The 21,752-nt window shown below is 34.0% G+C and overlaps 1 protein-coding gene across 1 annotated transcript; it reads right to left on the minus strand.

Moving 5' to 3' along the window:
* Positions 1–3,115: 3,115 nt before the first annotated feature.
* LOC143595690 (alkaline ceramidase-like) lies at positions 3,116–6,392 on the minus strand. The gene is made up of 3 exons (XM_077074645.1): positions 6,284–6,392; positions 4,592–4,925; positions 3,116–3,944 (listed from the first exon to the last, which is right to left on the minus strand). The coding sequence occupies exons 2-3, from the start codon at positions 4,843–4,845 to the stop codon at positions 3,431–3,433; spliced, it is 768 nt and encodes a 255-aa protein (XP_076930760.1). The 5' UTR covers positions 4,846–4,925; positions 6,284–6,392; the 3' UTR covers positions 3,116–3,430.
* Between the last annotated feature and the right edge of the window lie 15,360 nt (positions 6,393–21,752).

A 21,752-nucleotide genomic window follows, 5' to 3' on the forward strand; every position in this document is an offset into this window, starting at 1 on the left:
GCAAATAAGACGGAGCATACCTTAAGGGATAGAGTTCAAACTGTATTCGAGGACGATGGGTATCTGCGGCGTCTCTGCCCCGGCATCCTTCCATACCCGGCTCATCCCGAGCATCACCATCCCAGACTCCGCAAAGCGGTAAACCGGAGTCTGGATCCGGGAGATCTTAGTAAACCATTCCGCCTCCTGGTAGTTGGAGGCGTGAAGGTTGGGAAGTGCTCTCCCGTTCTTGAATGTCATCGCGATAGGGACGACACGGGCAGAGATATAGAAGAACTCCCATTTCCAAGATCGAAGACTGCGCTCGGTAGCACAGATCTTCAAACCCTTGATCCGAGTGACCAAGGTGTACCAGCCTTGGATGCACCTCCAAGAGTAGAAGGTACTCAGGCGGTCGACGCGGGGCTCAACACCCAGAATGTGGCACACCCATTCAAAGTGGCGGATCTTAGCGATGGTGTACCTCCGTCAAGTGTACACCGTGTTTCTCCAAAACACGATATACAAACTTTGTCAATGGGAATCTGAGATTCCCATATATGAAGAATGCAGCATATACCCCTATCTTGCCCTTGGGGGCATCATACACCGTTTGGTGGGGCTCTGGAAACTCAGGCTCGAAGGGCTCGAGCATGAACTTCTTCACGATGTAGTGATACAGGTCGACGGAAAGAGCACACTGGCACTCGCTAGCAGTACTCTTATCGTCCTTGTCAGACGTGGACGTCGGGTTCTCGGAATACACGTCGGACTCTTCAGCAGTAACTTCAGGATCGTGAATGGAAGACATGTTTTAGATGTAAAGAACGATTTCAGGAGAATGCTCGACAAAAGTAGAGTATTCGCCGGAAATCGCTTAGAAGAAGAAGTGAAAGTGTGAGTTGAGATGCATCCTCTCCCCCCTTTATATACTCATCGCAATGGATGCGATGAATTTAATGCGGGGGAGAGAGAAGAGCGCGGGTGCAATGAGATGACGACACGTGGAAAGCAAAGTGGCAACGGCTGTCGACAAGACGCGTGCCGTAAAATTCGCGCCCACGCGCCTGAAAAAGCGTCTGGAATGACCATATACTGCCACGTCGCCATAACTTCCTGCACATCCTGAACTGCCCGAAGAAACCGTCAGAAGACGCTAACGTCCCTTCAACAGTTTGGACTGTTCTTATCCTTTCACCAACTCTTCAAATTTCAAAAAGATTCAAAAAGATTCAAAAATAAGATGGAATATACCCCCTTACCTTGGGAAGCAAAAAACCATAAGACAAATGCGGGTACAGTGTCAAGGTGAAACCCTTCACATACTTAGCACTTGCAGGGAATTGAAGCCAAGAAGGACCTTATGGGCCATGCTTGCGGAAAGGGAAATAACACCTCCGCATGACGGGAACGTTGAGAACTAGATTGTTTGAAACTTCAAGGTGGAATTGGTAGTTTTAACATAACTGATCACTATGTCCAAAACTACCAAAACCTCGTGAAGAGTCTATACAAGTGAAATTCAACACTCCCTACTTGCGAAGAGGTTAAACACCTACCCGCATCATAACCAAAGATCAGGCAGAAAAGTCGGGAATTTCTGCAAGTGACATTAGGAAAACCGCGGGAAGAATCCCCACGGAAAACCTTAAAAAACAAAAATCTCTTTAAAACCCCTTGCTTAAAGTCCAAAAGTTCACCTCACTTATTAATAATTCATGAGAAGAACAATGGACTGGGGGGACTTGAAGAGGTAGGTCCCCGCAAAGCCCAGTTGGACCCGCAAGACACACCTTGAAGAGGTACGTCTGCGCAAAGACTAACTGGTCCCGCAGGACCCACCATGCTCAAAGATGAAGACCTTACACGCAGTAAGCCAGCTGTTCCCGCAGGAAAGCCTCCCTTGGTACAGTACCCTGCCTGTTCCCGCAGCTATGGGTACAAGCCAAGAAGGAAGGCTACCCGCACTAACGGTAAGGCTACACGCATAAGGCACTAACTCTTAACTTCAGCAATGTCACCTGAAGGAATGAGCAAGGCGGGAATATTCCCGCCCAAAAGAGCCAGTCCGTACGCTTCTGGAAGATCTTTTGTACTATACCTGCCAAGGTATGGACAAAATAGACAAGATCTGACCAAAGCATCCCATGAACCAATCACAGGGTGACAGCTCACCGACAATAGTACGAGGAGGAGCACGCTCTAGTACAAAATGTCACTATCAGCCGCTGCCTACCCACCAACTCCCATCGTGGCACGTACATAGCCCATAGTTGGTGGAAAAGGAATATTATACAGCTGGCCGTACCTGCTTGGAAACCTACCTTCGGCTATAAATACTCCAACACCTTGGAACGGTATCGGCATCTCATATAATCTTATCTTTAGCTATTTCTCTCTATATACACTTATATTCAGAGCAATCTAGTCTGATTCTCACGTCGGAGGGTGGTCACAAGGAGGAACCCCCCCTTCTCAGTGACGAGCTCACGGTGTCTGTTTTGCAGGTCAAGAAGAATAACCATCTTTGCCGGACCTAACCCTCGTGGGAAACATCTACTTAACCCTAAGATTATCCATAATCTGCCGGGGTCACTTAGTGTTTCTTCAGTCACCAAGAAAAAAAGCTTTATTAAGACTTAATTAAATCTATTGAATATCAATACATATTAACTATAGAATAAGTCAAGAAAGAGGTTAAATTGTTAGATGATGAAATTATTGGTGACCAGGCCTTGCACAAATCAATTATTGATGTATACCGGCAAACGTAAAACATTTCTATTACGACCCTCCGGCCTAAAACCTCTAGTTCCGCCACCGGGTTCACAGTTTAGCTTGTGGTGAGGATAAGCTCTTTCTTATATGGACATACATATAAATAAAAATTAGTCCATAAGAAAACTAAGTTGCATATCAACCTTCCTTCATGAATCACAACTACCATTCCCATAGAGTCTGGCAATTTAAGCATGGCTCTTTAACCAAGTTATAAGTTAACATTTTTTTACATAACCGTAACCAGAAAACTCAATGGACCCCACTAATATCGTTAAATAACAGGATACGGTAAAACATAGCTTATGTTGGACATATAACCGGATGTTTAAAAAAATGCCGGCTTTGAGACCTCTGCTAGAAGGAATCAATGTTGCTCTGTATTATACATAAGTAACATAATGATAAAATCACCAAGAGCATCATTCTTTATATAATGAAACAAATAAAACTCATATAGTTCTACTTTAAACAAATTTGCACCAACTAAACCTAACACAAAAACATAATTCTTCGAAAATACAGGAACCGAAAGCCAAACCACAACGTTCACACCAAGTCTCCCCAGTTTGGACCGGTTTAAGCACAACCCTATCGATACTAATGTATAAACAAATTGTACTAAAACTAACCCGCATTAATTCCTCATAAACTAAACTTGTGTATCTAGCATTCACTCGGCCTTCGGTTTTTGAATTTTCACATACGGCAACAACCCCATAAAATGTTCAATTCTCGGGTTCCACCCTCGTTGCTGAGCCCGACAAAACATCAAAAACTCGTTTGCAAAATATGAGTTGAACGCCATGAATAAGTGCCACAAAGCATGACCTTGTGGATTAACATGCCATCGAGAAACACTCTTACAAAACAAACGATCAGAAATCCAACACGAGAGGCCGATTAATAATGTGATAATGTATAGTTTTGCAACTCGTTTGGCGGGTTTATCTTGTGTGTGAATGTAGTATTTGTACATTCTTGGGATGCATAGAAGGCAAAGCATTATGTAGTGAACTTTGAAACCGATGTCAAAACGAATTTGTGAATGAAAAATGGCGAAAAGTGCACCGTAGAGGAATAAAAAAGTGGGCATGGTGGACTTGTAATGCCAATCGGGTGAGTAGAGAATGTAGATATACAAAAGCATTTCCCAAACCATTGGTGTTTCATCACCTTGTTGCTGCCTGAATGCAAATAAGAGGTTTTATTAAAATAGACCATAAAGTCGATAATCGGTTAAAAAAAGCGGAAGATCGAACCGAACCAATATCGAATTGCGAATTCGAATTCGAATTCGGATATCATATTTTTTTAACCGAGTTAGTATCGAAACCAAATTCTAAATTTGGTTTTTGAATAAAATTCAAATTATGTAATTGTTATCTTTTTTCTTCTTTTTTTTTGGTAAAAAACACGTGTTTGTACTTCTTATATATATTATATTTTTTATCTCATAATGTGGTTTATTCGAATCAACCCAAATTTAATTTTTCTAATTAAAATTATATTTTTAATAAACAGGTACATATATTTAGTATTTACTACACATATATTACTTTTTTTTCAGAATACGGTTTATTCGAACCAACCCGGAGTCGAATTTCCAACTTCGAATTGGTTTCTCAAATTCAGTCTCAGATATTTCAAACTTGCTAGAAATCAACTTGAGTCAAACTAACTCGGTACAAATTTCAAGCCAAGGTAAGCTTGCTCGTTGGCTCCTGCTCGAATAGTTTTTAGTCCTAGTTGAGCCTGATTTGGCTTGTGAACCGCCCAGTTCAAATTATAGACTTCAATGTAAAATTTAATAAGTGGGATTGCGGACACTTACAGACGTTGCAATGTGGCATGAAACAACATGCTCCCAATGGCAAGTATCATGTTTGAGACGTGAAGTATGCTAAATCTTTTCTCAAATCGCTGGCTCAAGGCGATCACGAGCCCAAAAAATGACAAAATAATGCTTGGGATATTTGACATTGTGTTGTAGAATTCAGCAATATAAGACGAGTAGACGTAATTTTGTTCACACCATTCGGTGCTCGAAGTAACGGGACCCCAAAAACTTGATGTAGCAAATGCCATTTTAGGAGTAATGTGATCTAACTGAATAACAGAGAAAATGATCTCAAGATTTTTAATATTTACCAGTCCACTGCATCTACCTGCAACATCATGCGTACATGATTACATTAACAATCAATATAGATCAATTTTACAGGTTTAACATCAGTACTTTGATCTATTTGCTAAATAGCAGGTGCATAATGTAATATCCTAATCCTTTATTAACAAAAATTTAACAAATGCTACTAGTTTTGAAGTCAAGAAAGTGATACTCATTACATGGCCCATGGTTAATACAATCAATCACACACAATTATATACTCAAAGAGCGTTGTAGCATCCGATCCTAATACCAGTCACTATTGTCCATTTTGCCTATAAACAACTCACAGATTTGATTTTGATTACACGATTAAAACTCAGCCATATTGGATTGATCCCATTTAAGAACACTTAGCTATAGAGATATACTCTCATTCACAGTCAATGCATCCAAAACGCGTTAAGGCATTTGAGGCAAAACATTCTTTATATCCTGTGTATATACACATGCTATACACAGCCGCACATAACGATATGAGATTTGTCTAAGGTGTCACAAGCATAGATGCATTAAACTACATGAGAACCATATCCTAACCACTAAGAATTGAAATTATTTCTATGCTATGTCCAATCTAAGTGAATCTCAACTGTAACAGTCCTGCATCACATATATCTAGAACAGCATTCTTCTAATCAATATCATAAATCATCTCCTTCCAAAAATCTCATCAACAGGCCTAAACATCACTTCACACAAACAAACTTACAGTTTTCTTATAAATCATATCCTAAACACTAAGCATCATTCCAAACACGATTAAAAACAAAATAAACACGTTCGCGTAGATCTAGACCTTTCACCACAATATCATCAACCATCTCCTATCAGCTTTTTTACATCAACAAGCATTAAAATCACTACACAGTACCAAAACATCAACACCTATCAATCCAAAAACCTTCAAAATCATCCATTCTATCATCAACAACACTTAAACTCACAAAACCTAGCATATAGTCAACAAAATTACATTCACCGAATGAGCGATTGAGACCTGTACACTTTTTCCATCAACGAGCATTAAGAAAATTTAAAATCACTACACAATACCAAAACAACAACAATTCATGATCCAAAAACCTTCAAATAATCATTTCTAACATAAATTACAATTAAACAACAAAAACTTCATAAACCAAACGTATAATCAACAAAATGACCTTCCGAATAAACAATTAAGATCCGTACACTACATACATCAACGAACATAAAAAATATTTAAAATCACTACACGGTACCAAAACAACAACAATTCATTATCAAAAAACCTTCAAATCATCCATTCTACCATCAATTACTCTTCAACAACAAAATTATTCAAAAAACTAAACATATAACCGAACGAATTACCTTCAGCGAATGAGCGATTGAGATCTGAGCCCTAAATCGTACGCACGAAGAGGATATTGAGTAGGTTATTATTATGATATGATATTATTCGCAACAAAACGAAATCTCACTCGATATTCAGGCGCATGGGATACGTGATGATGAACTCACACTTTTGAAATTATTATTATTTTGGGGAAAAAGATTCTTTTTCACGCGGATTTTAAAGAATCTGTGAAACCGCTGGATGAAGCGCGTGAGTGTAAAAGGAAAATGCGCGTAGGGAATCGTGTCCGTTGATTTGGTATTTGGCGGTTGAGATTAGCGCCACGGGATTTGGGTGATGGGAAACTTTGTCGTTTGTGTTTTGTTTGCCCGATCCGCCTCTCACGAGTCGAGTCAGGGTTGGTTTGAACGAAGGGTACCCGCCTGCCCGGGGCGTAAACTGGGAAACCGAGTAAATTTGTGTAAGGCAGCTCATGACTTGACAGTTTGACTCTTTCTTTTCTTTTGATACATGGCTTTAAACTAATAAAAGATTTACAGATTTGGTTAGAAGTAATGGAATAAAGAGATAATCAAATGAGAGAGGAAATTGAATGAATTGGATCAATTTCATTCCTTTGTCTTGTTTGGTTAATCTATGGGAATGAAATGAATAATTATTTTATGTTGTTTGGTATCCAAAAATTGTAGAAATAAAATAGATATAATAAAAATATTCCTATCCCAAAATATATATTTTTTACAAAAAAAAAAAACTGAAATGGCGACGGTGGTGGTGACTTCGTCGAGGAAAATGGTGGTGGTGGCGGTCAGGCGGGGTGGTTTTGGTGGTGGGGGTGGCGGTGGTAGCATTGGTAGTGATGGCGATGATAGGGTGGCGGTGACGTAGGTGGTTGTCAGGCAGCGACAGCGGTGGTGGTGGTGGCGGCAAAGGTGGTGGCGACGGCGACGGTAACGGTCAGGTGGTGGTGGTGGCGATGGTAGTGGTGGTGATTGTTTTTAGGTGGTGGTGGTGTTGAGAAAGTAGGGTGAGTGAGGAATGGAATGAACAAAAAGAAGGGGTGGGAAGAATGGTTTTGATTGAATGAGATTCCATGGGTAATGAATGATTTCATTCCATTGAGCAACCAAACACCACTTTCTTCATTCCCACGTAATGAATCATTACATTCCCCCTGTCATTCATGCATACCAAACACTACATACTTTCTATCTATTTTAGTAAACATTTGTCAAGATCTAAAGGGAAAAGAACCTATATTCTCATATAGAGATGAGTTACTATGCAATAATTACTTATCGTACATTAAATACGTGAATTACGCTCAGTGTATTTGCAAATTACGCTTAATGTTAAAGTCCATTACACTCAAATCCATATATGTTTTCATAATTACGCTCAAAGTCCATAATTACACTAAAATACGTTTCTCACTAAGAACAAGTCAAAAATTGATAGATTAGCGTTCAAGATATGGTTGTTTGAATGAATTGATAATTAATTAGATATAAACTAATGATTTCAAGATTATTTGATGTGATTCAATGAATATAGGTTCTCTTCTACCTAATGTATGAAGCCATTGTTATTGTATTGTATCTTTTATCTTATTGTATAATATGAGATCCTAATTTTTTATGTTTGTAATGATAAGGATCCACAACTATTTTTGTGTAAGCAATTAATGGTTTTATTAAACAGGATTAACCGATAAATATATTAAAAGCTAAACATATGAATATATAATGCCTTTAAAAACAAAATATTTGGTTATTGGATCTTATTAATCTTAACTTTCAACTATTGGACAAGATTAATTTTAACTTAGGAAATGTTACAGACAGTCAGACAGACCTAACTTTGAATGCATTTTTCTTCAGCAATCACGTACGTATATTCCACATCATCAAAAAGCTAACGGGGTTACCTTTTATGTTAACATTAGAATGTTGAAGGAAAATACATTTAAAAGTGAAATTGTATATTACATTAGTTTTTATCCCCCCGTATTACGGGGGTTGTTTTATATTGTTTGTTCTAATATTTATTTATTTTTTGAATTTATAATTTTTTTATTGTATGAAAGTTAATAATATACTTATGGTTTGATGATAAATTGTTTCACAAATAAATGAGATGTTATAATCCAGTTTAAAAGATATATGGTTTTGATGAGACCCAAGACCCGTTTATTTTTTTTACTATAAAATTGGTTTTTTAATTATAAATAATATTTATAAAAGTTAATAATATACTTATGGTTTGATGAGACCCAAGACCCATTTATTTTTTTTACTAATCAAATTGATTTTTTTAATTTAAATAATATATATATCTTTTTTAAAATAAATAAGATATCAATTTTTATTATATCCTATTATATAAGATTTTTACATCAATAATTTGTTGAGAATAATTTTTAATTTTAATGAGATTTTATAACCCGTTTAAGGAATATCTGGGTTTGGTAAGACCCATACCCATAAATTCGGGTTAAATGCATGAGAAGTCTCCATTTAAAAATCAAGCAAATCTAGTGACTCCAAAAAAAGGGGAAGTGACCACATCGTGACACGTAGGATTTTTATGTCTTCGTTTATATAGATTATAGATATAGATAGATAGATATTTTGGGTCAGGATAATTTAGAATAATAGATGAAATTTGAGATTATTATTATTAAAATTTAATAATTCTAAAATTTAATAGTGCTTTATTCTTTATTTATTTTACCTTTAACTTAAAGCATGTGCTATTGAATGTGCTTAAATCCCTCTTAATATCCCTAAATAAGAATATTGATAGCATGCTTGTTTAAGATATGCTTGGGTGCTTTGGACTCATATAGTTGGCTAACACGCTTATACCCAACTTTCACGAAAAACTTATCACATGGCATGACATTGACTTTGATTCGCCTTGTGTAAAAAATTATACAAAGTTGTATACTAGTATCTCTATCGGGTTTGACATATGGATCCATCATACAATCTATGGATGAACTAAGGGTGGCTCACCCATATTAGGTGGGAGCGTAAAAAGATTAGAATCATGTGTCAAACCAAACTTGAAATATCCGAAAATTTTATATATATGAATTTTCAGTTTCGGACAGTTTTTTAAAAAAAACTTATGATAATTTGGATGCTAATCCAAAAAAATTAATTATAAATTAATAAATACTAGGGTAAAGTTAAATACAAAGGACAATAAAAATGAGAATGGTGAGAAGGAATCTAATCCATTGATCTTAGATTTGGATGGTGGAGATTAATTCAAGAATAAAAATTAAATAAAAATAGATGAGAAGGGCATGAAGGTAATAACCCACTTATGAAGACTTTCTCTCTCCACATGCAAGGCACATGTCAATTCCCCCATCATTTTAAAATGTCTATAACTTTTTTATACAACATTTTTTTAAAAAAATTTTGTTATCATAATAACAAGCGTTTTTTTATGTTTAATATGAATATCATATTGTTATATAAAAATAAAAAAAAGTTGGTGGGTTTTTTTTATATTTTGTTATTTGGTTGTCCATTGTGTTTTTAATTGGGTTTTTCTATACATTGTGTTATAAATTTTGGTCATTGTGTTTTTCAATTGATACTCATATTAAAGATAAAAATTAACACAAAGATTACGTCATTGTGTCTTTCGTGCATCATTGTGTCTTTGAGAATGTGTCTTTATACTTATCTTTGTGCTTTAGTCATTGTGTTCAATATTCACTTAATTTGAGAAAAATAGTATTATGTTGTTTGTTTATTACGTTCAATGCATTGTGTAATATATAGATTTCATTGTGTTTTACATTTCAGGTCATTGTGTTATATGTATTTACCATTGTGTCTTATGTTTCAGGGCATTGTGTTATATTATTTACCATTGTGTCTTACGTTTCTGGCCATTGTGTTATATGCATTTACCATTGTGTTATATTATTTACCATTGTGTCTTACGTTTCTGGCCATTGTGTTGTATGTATTTACCATTGTGTCTTACGTTTCAGGCCATTGTGTTATATTATTTACCACTGTGTCTTACGTTTCTAGTCATTGTGTTAGTATTTACCATTGTGTCTTACGTTTTAGGCCATTGTGTTATATTATTTACCATTGGGTCTTACGTTTCTGGCCATTGTGTTATATGTATTTATCATTGTGTTATATTATTTACCATTGTGTCTTACGTTTCTGGCCATTGTGTTATATGTATTTACCATTGTGTCTTACGTTTCAGGCCATTGTGTTATATTATTTACTATTGTGTCTTACGTTTCTGGCCATTGTGTTATATGTATTTAGCACTGTATCTTACGTTTCAAGCCATTGTGTTATATGTATTTACCATTGTGTCTTACGTTTCAGACCATTGTGTTGTTATATGTATTCATTATTGTGTTTTACGTTTCAAGTTATTGTGTAATATGTATTCATCATTGTGTTTTATGTATTAGATAATTTGTTGGTATTTTTCATTATATATATACTATACACAACGGTGTTATTAGTATTTAAAAAAACACAATGATTAGATGAAAGACACAATGGCGAAAAAACACAATAACAAACAGAAAGACACAATGACGAAAAAAGACACAATGGTACGCAAAAAGACACAATGACGTAAATTACTTTTTATTATTATATAACAAAATTATACTCATATTAAAGGTAAAAAAACGCTTGTTATTATGGTGAATTTTATTTTTTAAAAAAATATCATAAGAAAAAGTTATAGACGTTTAAAAATGATGAGGGAATCAACATGTGATTTGCATGTGAAGAGAGAAAATATGTAATATTACTTTTATACCCTTTTTCCTTTGTTCCATACTTGTCACATGTCAATTAACTATGGTTTCTCATCCTTCTCATTTTTGTTCCCCTTTGTAGAATAACTTGACCCATAAATACTAATATGTTTATTTTTAGTTTTGGCTTCGAACTTGTGAGTTGTGTACCCTAAATTTAGATATATGAAATAGCTTTTTTATATAAAAAATATTAATTAGTTTATTATACTTTTTATTAATTTGGATATCCGTTACAGTATCTAAATTCGAAATTTTATATATCTGAAATTTTGTTTCGGATATTATAATCCATTATTCGAAGTTTTTGGATATTCAAAATTCGGATATCCAAGACTCGAGATATCCAAATTTAAACACTCATAATCTTAAGGCCCAATGTAATAAAAATAATTGGGGCCCTTTTACGAATGCTGTCGTTATAAACCCTTATCTTTTAATCGTACTTGGGACGACAATAATAAATTGAAAGGTTTATAGCTGAAGAAATTAAATTACTGCGTTTTATATAATTTTCTGTCTAAAATGTTTAGAAATTAAGTTTAGTTTACAGATAATAAAAAGCAAACTTTCATAACCAATTTCTTTTAACAAATCTTTTAAATTGACAAAATGGTTAAGTAGTTGAATTTTTTGTGTGACAATGTAGATCAGAAATAATTATTTATGCTATAGATCCATACCGCAACACTCCCGAGTAGGCTTGGAAATGAACCAATAAACACGAACACTTAATTAAACACGTATTTTGTGTTTGTGTTTGTTTTTTTTAATAAGCATTTCGTATTCGTTTATGATCGTTTGTACAAATTCTAAACGAACATAAATGAACAAAAATAAACACACATAAATGAACATATAAGAACAAATGCTAATAAACGCAAGCATACATAAATGATAAATGAACACACTTAAATTAACACAAATGACTAAATATAAAACCAATAAATAAACGACTCTTCAAGATAATACTTAATTATTTTCTATTAATATGTAAACGAACATAAATAAACGTACACAAATGAATGAACGAAACATGTGTTCGTGTTCGTTCATTTAATTAAACTAACACAAACTTTTTGTTCATGTTCGTTCGTTTATTAAATATATGAACATAAACGAACTTCCCGCCAAACGGTTCACGAACAGTTTATCGAATGTTCAGTTCGTTTACGACCTACTCCCAAGTGCATTATCTTTTATCCGGGAAAGATCATGGTACTCATATACATGTAAACACTACCTATTGTCTTAGGGTGGTGGGAGTAGTCATCCCATACCTAACCATCTATAACCTCTACGTCAGCGCTATGCCATTATGTCCCTAACCATATTTCAACCACGAAAATGATCATCTATCGTCTGAATCCATCTGTCAACCATCATTTATAGATAGAGAGAGAATTGTAGAGAGAGATAGAGAGAAACAAAGAGAGGGGAACGGGAGAAGCAACATGTATACCTTTGGTGTGGTGACTTTTTTTTGGGGTCAAAATAGTTGGGCCGGTGTTATCGACGGAAGCATTGTTGGGGGTATTTTTGCCCATGAGAAAACCCAACAATATTATCCTACATGGGTTTTATTACTAGTATTATTATTTAATAAAAAAAGAAAAGAAAATAATAATATATATCTTTTGCTACTTTACGATATATACACCAAAACCAACTTGGTGATTTTGGTTTTGGACCTTGGGCTGACATGGGCTTTTAGTGGATAACAAGAATCATAGACATGTATAAATTGGTTTTTCTATTTTGATGCATTCTGCCGAAAAACACAAATATATACGAAAGGGTTTTTTTTGGAGTTCCTTTGTTGCTGCCAAAGATCAACAGAGACAACTCCAAGGTTTTTGGTACTTTGGTGAAGATAAGAGACGTGCTAAAGATCGATTCATTCTCTTGTTGGTGATACCTCTTACTCGTTACTCTTTTGTAGTTTTGATTCCATATACTTGATGTTAGTTTGTACCAAGTATATAATGATTTGTGTATGCCTCTAGTTTTACCTAGAGAAGAACTTTTGTATTGCTCATTATTGGTGATAGTGGATTTGAAGCGGCTCTAGTAGTCCCGTGGTTTTTACTCTCGCCTTGAGAGGTTTTCCACGCTAAAAATTATTGTGTCACTTTTACTTTTAGTATACCCTATTTGTTTGCATCCTCATTGGTTCATTCGGGTCGGGAAAAAGTTTAGCCAAACGAAGATTAATTCCGCACTTTTTGTTTACCGTTCGTGGCTAGGTGGTCGTTTTTCCCAACAAGCATCATACCCTAGTGCCTTCAGGGTGACTAAAGAAAAAGAGTTAAAGTAGTAAAAGTCATGTATGTGGCAAGGACGGACCTAGTTCACAACTAAGGGTAACGTCCGCTACCCCTCAACTTTTTTTGACGGCAGTGCAAAAAGTTTTTTTTGTTTTCATATTTCGCTACCCCTGAAAATAATTACGTTACCCCTGCTTGTTTGAACCTCAACCAATTTAGAAGTTCAAAACAATTAAATCCCCGACGAATTTTAAAGCCCAAAGCAAATAAAACTCATTAACCCTTTTTTTCTTTTGTTAGTGAACGAGAAACATCAAACGGAAACATACTCAACTATTGCTTTAGCAATCTGTTTAAATGAAAAAGAAAAGAAAATTGATGATATCGATCCAACACCAAGTTCAAATATTCCAACTCCAAGTTCAAATATTGTTGATGATATGCAAGAAAATGAACATATCGGTCCACGTTCAAATATTGATAATGATATGCAAGAAAAATGATAATATTGGTCTAAATATTCCTTCGGCTTTAAGCCCTTCAATACGAAATACAATCGATTTGAATGATCTTCTTTCGGATCCCTCTGATGTACCACCTATTGCTAGTTATTATCCTAATTAAATAGGTAACATAAGAAGAGCGTATCTTGTTAAAAATGCCTTTCAACCACGAGGTCATGACTTTAAATATACAAACTATTCTAGTGGTCATAGACGTTTTAATGTAAACTAGTTGAAACCCATGATTGGTTAGAGTATAAAACTAAACAAGAAAAAGCATAGTACTTACTGATGTGCGTGTATAGGTATAGAAAAAGGTGTTACGTTTTTCAAAAGTTTGTTCATACAATGTCGAGTTTTAAATTTATAAAAATGTTTTCTATCTTAACTAAATCATACACAAATAAGCAAGTGTACATATCGTTTATGTAGAATAGTATAGGTAAGAACCAAGTATCGATCCACGGACACACTTGTTTAATTATTACTACTAAATCGTTGTATTTATTCTAACTGGAAGTAAACATCATAGTGGTTTTGGTTTGACAAGTATGTTTTAAAAGAATTTTAAAGACATAAATTAAAGACAATAGTTTTGGATTTTTATATTTCTTTAAAGAGATAATCAATGATAAAAGTGTATCATCTTGGCTAAAACTTCTCTTAACTTGGTTAGACAATTAATTGGTAAACATGGATATGAGCTTGCTATAGTGATTAAATGTGAGAATAACACCTTATTCTTAAGTCGCGTTATTCCATGTTAATTAAAGAAAGAAATATGGATAACTTCATGATCTCCACTAAAACATCATTTTATGTAAGCAAATAGTTCATAAAAAGTATTTATAAGATAACTTACTTTAAAGATAAGACAATCCCTTAAATTACTAAGTGAATTGCCCTTGATATTTTAGTAAAAATAACATTTGTATTATACTTAAAATGTCAATTAAGATCAGTTAAGTTGTAAAAGATTAACCTTGAATTATCAATTGTTAACCCACACAACTCTTGAACAATTATAGAACTCATGTAGTAACCACCCAATAGTTTAATGTAGGTTATTATGCACACTCACTTGACAAGTAATTAACCGATTTTAGTGGATGAATAAGTTTAAGTTTAAGTTTGATTTAGAAGATCATTAAGCTTTTTATTTCTAATTTATGAGGGTAAGCAACAACCGAAATGGAATCAACCGATAACCGAAACTCAGACAACGGTTATTTAATGTTTTTATTCCATATTTCATGTGTTAATTTATACCTCATTTGTGTTTGGTCATGTAGTAATAGCTTTCTTAAATCTGAGTATATATATTTGATTCAAATGATCGTGCTAAGTTAATTCCCTAATTTGAGCTTGATTTGGTAATGGCTAGGGCTGTAAGCGAATTGAATGTCAGGTCGTCCGTTTGGCAAGAAGTTCGTTTGTGTTTGTAGTTTAGTAAATGAACCAGACAAGCGGACATGGACAAGAAAACATTTGTTCGGTAAGCTTAATGGACGAGCATGGACAAAGGCCGGGTTCATTCAATAGTGTTCCTGAACGTCCGGTAAGGTCTGTTCGATTACGTCCGGTAACATCCGTCCGGATAGGTTTGTGTATGTCCGTCCATTGTGAATGACAGAATTAGTGTTTGTTGTACATTAATGTTCGTATGTTCGTTTGTCCATTAATGTCCATCAATGTTCATGTGTTTGTTTGTCCATTTGAGTCTATTAGTGTCTGTTTGCCCATTAGTGTCCATTTGTCAATTAGTGCCCGTTAACATCCGTTTACAATATTAACGGACGGGCACAGACAAACTCAATTTCTTAATGTACAGACACGTACATGAATTTTCGTTCGGTAGAGTGTTCGTGAACCGTCCGTTTATTCGTCAAAAGCTTAACGGACAGACACGGACAATGTCTCGTTCGTGTCCGTCCGGGTCCGTGTACACCCCTAGTAATAGCTTCTCTAACTTGAGTATATATATTTGATTCAAATCAACGTATATTTGAGTTTGTTAGATCTTGTATATATATTAATCTATGTTAATTAATAAATAAAGGTTTATTTACGCCACATGTCCTTTTTTTAGCCCATCATTTCTCTTAAATTCCCGCCTCCCATCACATTCCTTTAACAAACCCCATAAGGAAACATCTATTTATAGATGGTACATTTTGGCTTCGAAATTTGAAACCAATTATTATAATTGTTGATTATTGATAGATGTATTAGTGAAATACACTGTAAAAGTAATTAAAATAAGTTATAAATTTACAGATTGGTTACATATTAAATATAGTTGTTAATTGTCATATGTAATTAGTAGGGTCAGGTACTGTAACTTAAATCGCTTATTATTATTATTATTATTATTATTATTATTATTATTATTATGTCATAGAATATTGTAGTAGCAGGTAGCGCAAATTGAACTAATTTTTTATTAAATGCAAAAATATGTATAGCTAAAGATATCACCCTTAAATCAATATATGCATATATATTACAACTAATTTGGGTAATCATGAACTAGGAATTGGTGATATCTAATTTATACATGGAGAGATTGGTATTACCATTATATGATCTCCAACATTTGGAGATAAAAATAAAAAGAGAAGATAGATAGTGATCCGGTGGATACCATACTATGTCTTTCACCATTTCTGAAAATCACTTAATTATCATGCTAACTATTTTTAGTATCTTATCATTCTATTCTACACCTTAGTTATAGTCAGCTAATGTAAACATACAATGTAGCTTATTTATTTAAGCATACAGTACTGTTAGAACACATCAATGTTGATATGAAGCGTAACTTTGAAGATGTATTCAACATTGACGACTCATTTTCTCTATCATCAACTTAATAAACGAAGATTCACTCAAAGGATGTGTTCGATGCAACTTGGATTAACAAATGGTTAATTCCAAAAATAGAGAAGTAGAAGTTTTTTAATCGATACAAACAATTTCTTTTTTTATTATCCTTTTTTACTATGCTCATATTATATTATGTTTCTTTACAAAATTTTTATGCATACACATTTATGGATTTTGAATAATAAAGGAACGTTATTCAAATATATATTAAAAATTTACACTTTAGAATCGTTAAATTTTGGATTAGTATATGCACATACTGTAATTATTTTTCGGATTTTTTTAACGATGACTTTCATTTTTGTGGTTAAGTCACCGCACTCTCTAATTTGAAGAGCCCCCTTGCCCTACTTCTCATAAACTATGTTGTCTTAACCGGGTCTACGATGACTTCGGAGTTTGGTTTGGGCGTTCTGCCGGGAAACCATACCACCAGATGCCACTTGACAGTCGTTATGTCGTCATAAGAGCAGAACTCTCTAACGTAACCCATGATGAGACGAAAACCCAAGTGGGCTTGGGATCCAAACAAACAATCTCGCAAGGCCTACCTCAAATCCTTCATTACCAATATCCACCCAAAGCAACACAAGTAAGGATCGAACTTGAGTCTCCACTGAAGAACCCAAACCTTCTTATCACTAGGTCACATGTGATGGATTATATATTCCAATTTAGATCCATAAACACAGGATATTTATAATTAAAAAAGATTTAAATATTATTAATTACAATTTCAATTTTAAATCACCTAAATACTATACACATTCTGTTCAACTAGACAAATTGAATTATAAGTTCACGCATTTTTTCTTTATTTTAACTCATGACATGAATAATTTGTATTATATATTATATATGTTCGATAATATAATAGTTTACCTGCCTTATGATCAATGTATTAGTAAAAAGATAATATTATGTATTAGTAATGCATGTCTCTACCTTTTATATTTAATACCCAAATTTTCTAATCATTAGTTTTTATTATTGATATTTCGAATAACTGAACTTAAAAAATTAAATTTGTTAAACCCGTGTTATACACAGGTAGCTAACCTAGTTGTTTCATAAACACATTTTGATGAATAAACTTATGTTTGATTTGAATGATCGCTAACATGAAATTTGATGATAGTTTTAATTCATCCGGTTTAGTTTGAATAATTTGATTCATTAGGTTAGCTATATACATTAACTAGGTTAGTTACCCGTGTAGCACACGGGTTAGAATAAGTATTTTTTTTAAATAATAACATAATGTGAAATACAAAAAAAGGTATCACATATATAAAGATATATGTAACATTCCCAAAATTTCGATCCAAATTTGACAACTAAGTAAAGTTGAAGGATCAAAATTATTCCCTAAAATAAGTGTTGGGAAAATTTAAAGAAAAACAAAACCATTCGATAAGGAAATAAAAATCCCATAAATAAGGTCATCTAATATTAAAGATATGGAATAAAAAAATTCCATCTCACATTGAAAGATGTAAGAAAGTAGAAGAATTCCACATGGGTATAAATAAGGAAATTAAAATCCATCCCACATGGAAAGTGGTAAAGAAATGGGAGCTCTTTATAAGGAAGAGATTTTCCATAATAATATTCTTATATGCCTAGCATGCACCCAGTGGTCCTAGCGAAGGGTGCGAAGCACCCGACGCGCACGCGCACGGGCACGGGCTCGGGCGATGGGCGCAATGTGGCGCTTTGATGGCGCACTTTACACTTCGCACGCTCGCATCACCGCGAGCCGCCTTAGTATTTTTGGACAACGAGAATCGGACTATAAATGACAAGCTATCAAAGACAAGGGACTAAAAGTGAAAAATAATATTCAAGGACCCATCGCGCTACGCGACGGCCATATGGAAGAACTCCATCGCGTACCGCGATGGAGTGCGAGATCAGCTATAAAAGGGGAGGCCACGAGCTCATTCCCCACACCAAACACAGCCTCTCTCTAGAAATCCACTCTCTCTACATCGGTTTGCGTGCCAAGCATCGTTTTGCGTGCCACCAACCCGACAATCATTACCTCGTAATCCGTGCAAATACTCGACGTGTTCCTTGAAGTGTGTGCCGTCCGAAAATAACCCGACATTCTATCTCGAAGTATGTGCACATCACGACGGCCACCATATGTTGCCTCGTTTTGTGTGCCAACCTCGAAGTTCGTGCTAAGCCCCCGAAGTTCTGAAAATCTAAGCACCAGTACGTGACATAGAGTAGAAGTGCTGCTCGTACGAACTTAGGTATCTAACTTCGAATACCCGTGTAAGGTAAGGGTTCTGACCTAAATCATTATGGTATTATTATTATATGGCTTGGACCATAGTCAGGGGTATAGCCCAAACCTTGATCATAATTATGTTTACATAAGCTTTTAAACATTCAAAGGATTATAATAATGTTTCTTTACAATTAAGAAACACATGTTTTTCATTCATAACAATATAGTCAAGATATAGTTTCTTAACGATTAAGAAACATAACATTCATACACAAGGAATATAGTAAAAACATTGTTTCTTTATGATTAAGAAACATAAGATTTTACATTCAATACTAGCAGTTAATGAATGTTTCTTCTTGAAGAAGAAACAGATTATGGATGTTTCTTCATGAAAAAAAGAAACTCAACATATGATTTAGTAATTAAACAAAGAGACTACAAGTCTAAATATTTCATTCAAACAAATGATCAATCAAGGTTTAAAGCTATTTAAACCAGACTAAAGGTCTATAGCCGGATCAAGAGACGATCCGGATATTTATATACCTATTTTATTATAGGTCAATCAATCATTCAATCAGTCAGTCAATCAATCATTCATTCACAGTCAAGGTTTCAAACGAAATCACCATATCATTCAATACAGACAATCACAGGTGAATACGTTCAAACCTTTTATAACGTGAATACGTTAACCTTTTTAATCAGTCAAAACATATTTATACTCATTAAGACGAACGGGTGTTTGTCTTAACGAGTCAATCAAATGTCTATATGAGATCGAGTAATCTCTAAAAACTTTATAATACAAAATAGAAAATAAAGTCAACTCAGACCGAATACACATGTGTCTGGATCCAAACATAACTGTTCAGCCTAATCATTCAAAGGCTACGTGGCCGCGGGCTAATGGTCATAACTAGTCTCCCGGTAAGGGCTACGTGGCTCGGGAACAATTGTGTGTGTAGGGCAGTGGTACATAGACCAGAAGTAGAAATGCTTCTGCTGAGATTGTAGAGAAAACTATATTTGTATTATAATGTCATTCAAAATATTTTATCGAGTCATACATGTTCACCAGCATATAGCTGACGTATTTTTCCCCACATTTCAGGGAATACAGATTAGTACATGTAGCAAGACATTCATGGAGTTAGATGCTCGCAAGGTAATGATGGCTCAGTTTTTAATTATTAAAATATTACAAACGGTATTTCAACAAGCTTTATAAATCAACACCGGGTATTTATTATCCGAGAAGTTTTCAAATAAATTAATATTCTATTCAACCAAAGTCTTCCGCTAAAATAACACGCAACTCTGATGTATTTACAAAACAGGTACCAACTATTGGTCATACGCCTATGCCCTAAGCCGGGGTGTGACAATATATTATACGGTAAAAAAATTACATATTACGTAATTTGAAAATATAAAGTTGTTAGAAAATTCATAAATCATAAATTATTTCTTTATTATTTTCTATATCAAAACTTAGGTATAAATGACTACTTTTTTAAACCAACTCGTGGACCAAAACTCATTTTAATATTAAATTGTTTTGACATGAACAATCTTTGATACTTTAATCAGTTAAGAAACCCACCGTTTCGTATTGGTTACTTATAAAAATTTAATATTAATAACTAATGCAATATATTTTATATTAAATAAATTAACATGTTTATGATGATATTAATTCTTTTAAGTTAGGATGGAATTATTAAAAAATTGAAAATGAAATATTAAAAAGAGAAATGTATTTAATGGAGAGAGAGGAGGGAAAATTTTGTAAGGATGAATATAGTGATGACATGTGGCATATAGAAAGTTTTATTTATTAAATAATATAGATTAGTTAGCTTGATAACCGAATAAGTTCACGCTTGATTTAAACTATCGTTCGCTTTTTTTTCCATTTTATAAAGGTGAGAAATAACCGAACCGAAATCAATCGATTCGGTTATCGGTTATTTCATGTGTTTATACCTCATTGCATGTATTTATGCATTCACTTCAAGTATTTCAAAATCAAAATTTAGCCCAAATTTAAATTTGGTTATTAACATAAATTAATCAATAACCAAAACTCGGTTATTTCATGACACACGTATTTATTCATGTGAAATTCATGTGTTTATACTCGTTACACGTATTTAATCATTCACTTCAAGTATTTCAAAGTCGGATTGAAGCCTAAATTTAATTGTGTTTATTAACCGAGATCAAATAAATCAAACCAAAAACCGGTTCGTTAATTTGTTTAAGGCTAATAACCAAATCACTAAACCGTGCACACCTCTACTATACTGCTTGTACTAATTTGATTTGATGTGGTATGTTTTTGTGTCTGATTTAAATGATATTTTACCTACTCAAATTTTGAACTGAATTTGATTTAGTAGACTGGAAATATTTGATAAGTTCTGTTTAATAACTTGAGTTTGATTTTTAACAATTGACTCTCATGTAGTGCAGATGATGTATAAAGCTGAACCCACTAACAAAAAGTTTTGAAAAGATAAACACCTATCTGTTATAATATTAGCTCTAATTATAACAAGATTATTGAAGTGATAATTGAACTTTTTAACTAAGAAACAAGTGAGTAAAGATATGTGAGAATTATTGATTCTACTGGTATATCAACATTCGTTACAAACGCACGCTATTTATAATACCAAAAACTACTATTCATATACACTATTTAGGGGGGCAACCATATATTATTGGTTTGAAATTTGTGTCATACAAAAAGTGAAACCG

This window comes from Bidens hawaiensis, unplaced genomic scaffold (assembly GCF_021521415.1).
Source record: "Bidens hawaiensis isolate Kalapana, Puna unplaced genomic scaffold, B.hawaiensis_p1.1 tig00045465_1, whole genome shotgun sequence".
Taxonomy (NCBI): domain Eukaryota; kingdom Viridiplantae; phylum Streptophyta; class Magnoliopsida; order Asterales; family Asteraceae; genus Bidens; species Bidens hawaiensis.

Coding starts and splice junctions, on each gene's coding strand:
- LOC143595690 (XM_077074645.1), bottom strand. CDS start 4,845: ATGGCATTTGCTACATCAAGTTTTTGGGGTCCCGTTACTTCGAGCACC. Junction 3,945..4,591: donor CATGCCACATTGCAACGTCT/GTAAGTGTCCGC, acceptor ATTTGCATTCAG/GCAGCAACAAGGTGATGAAA.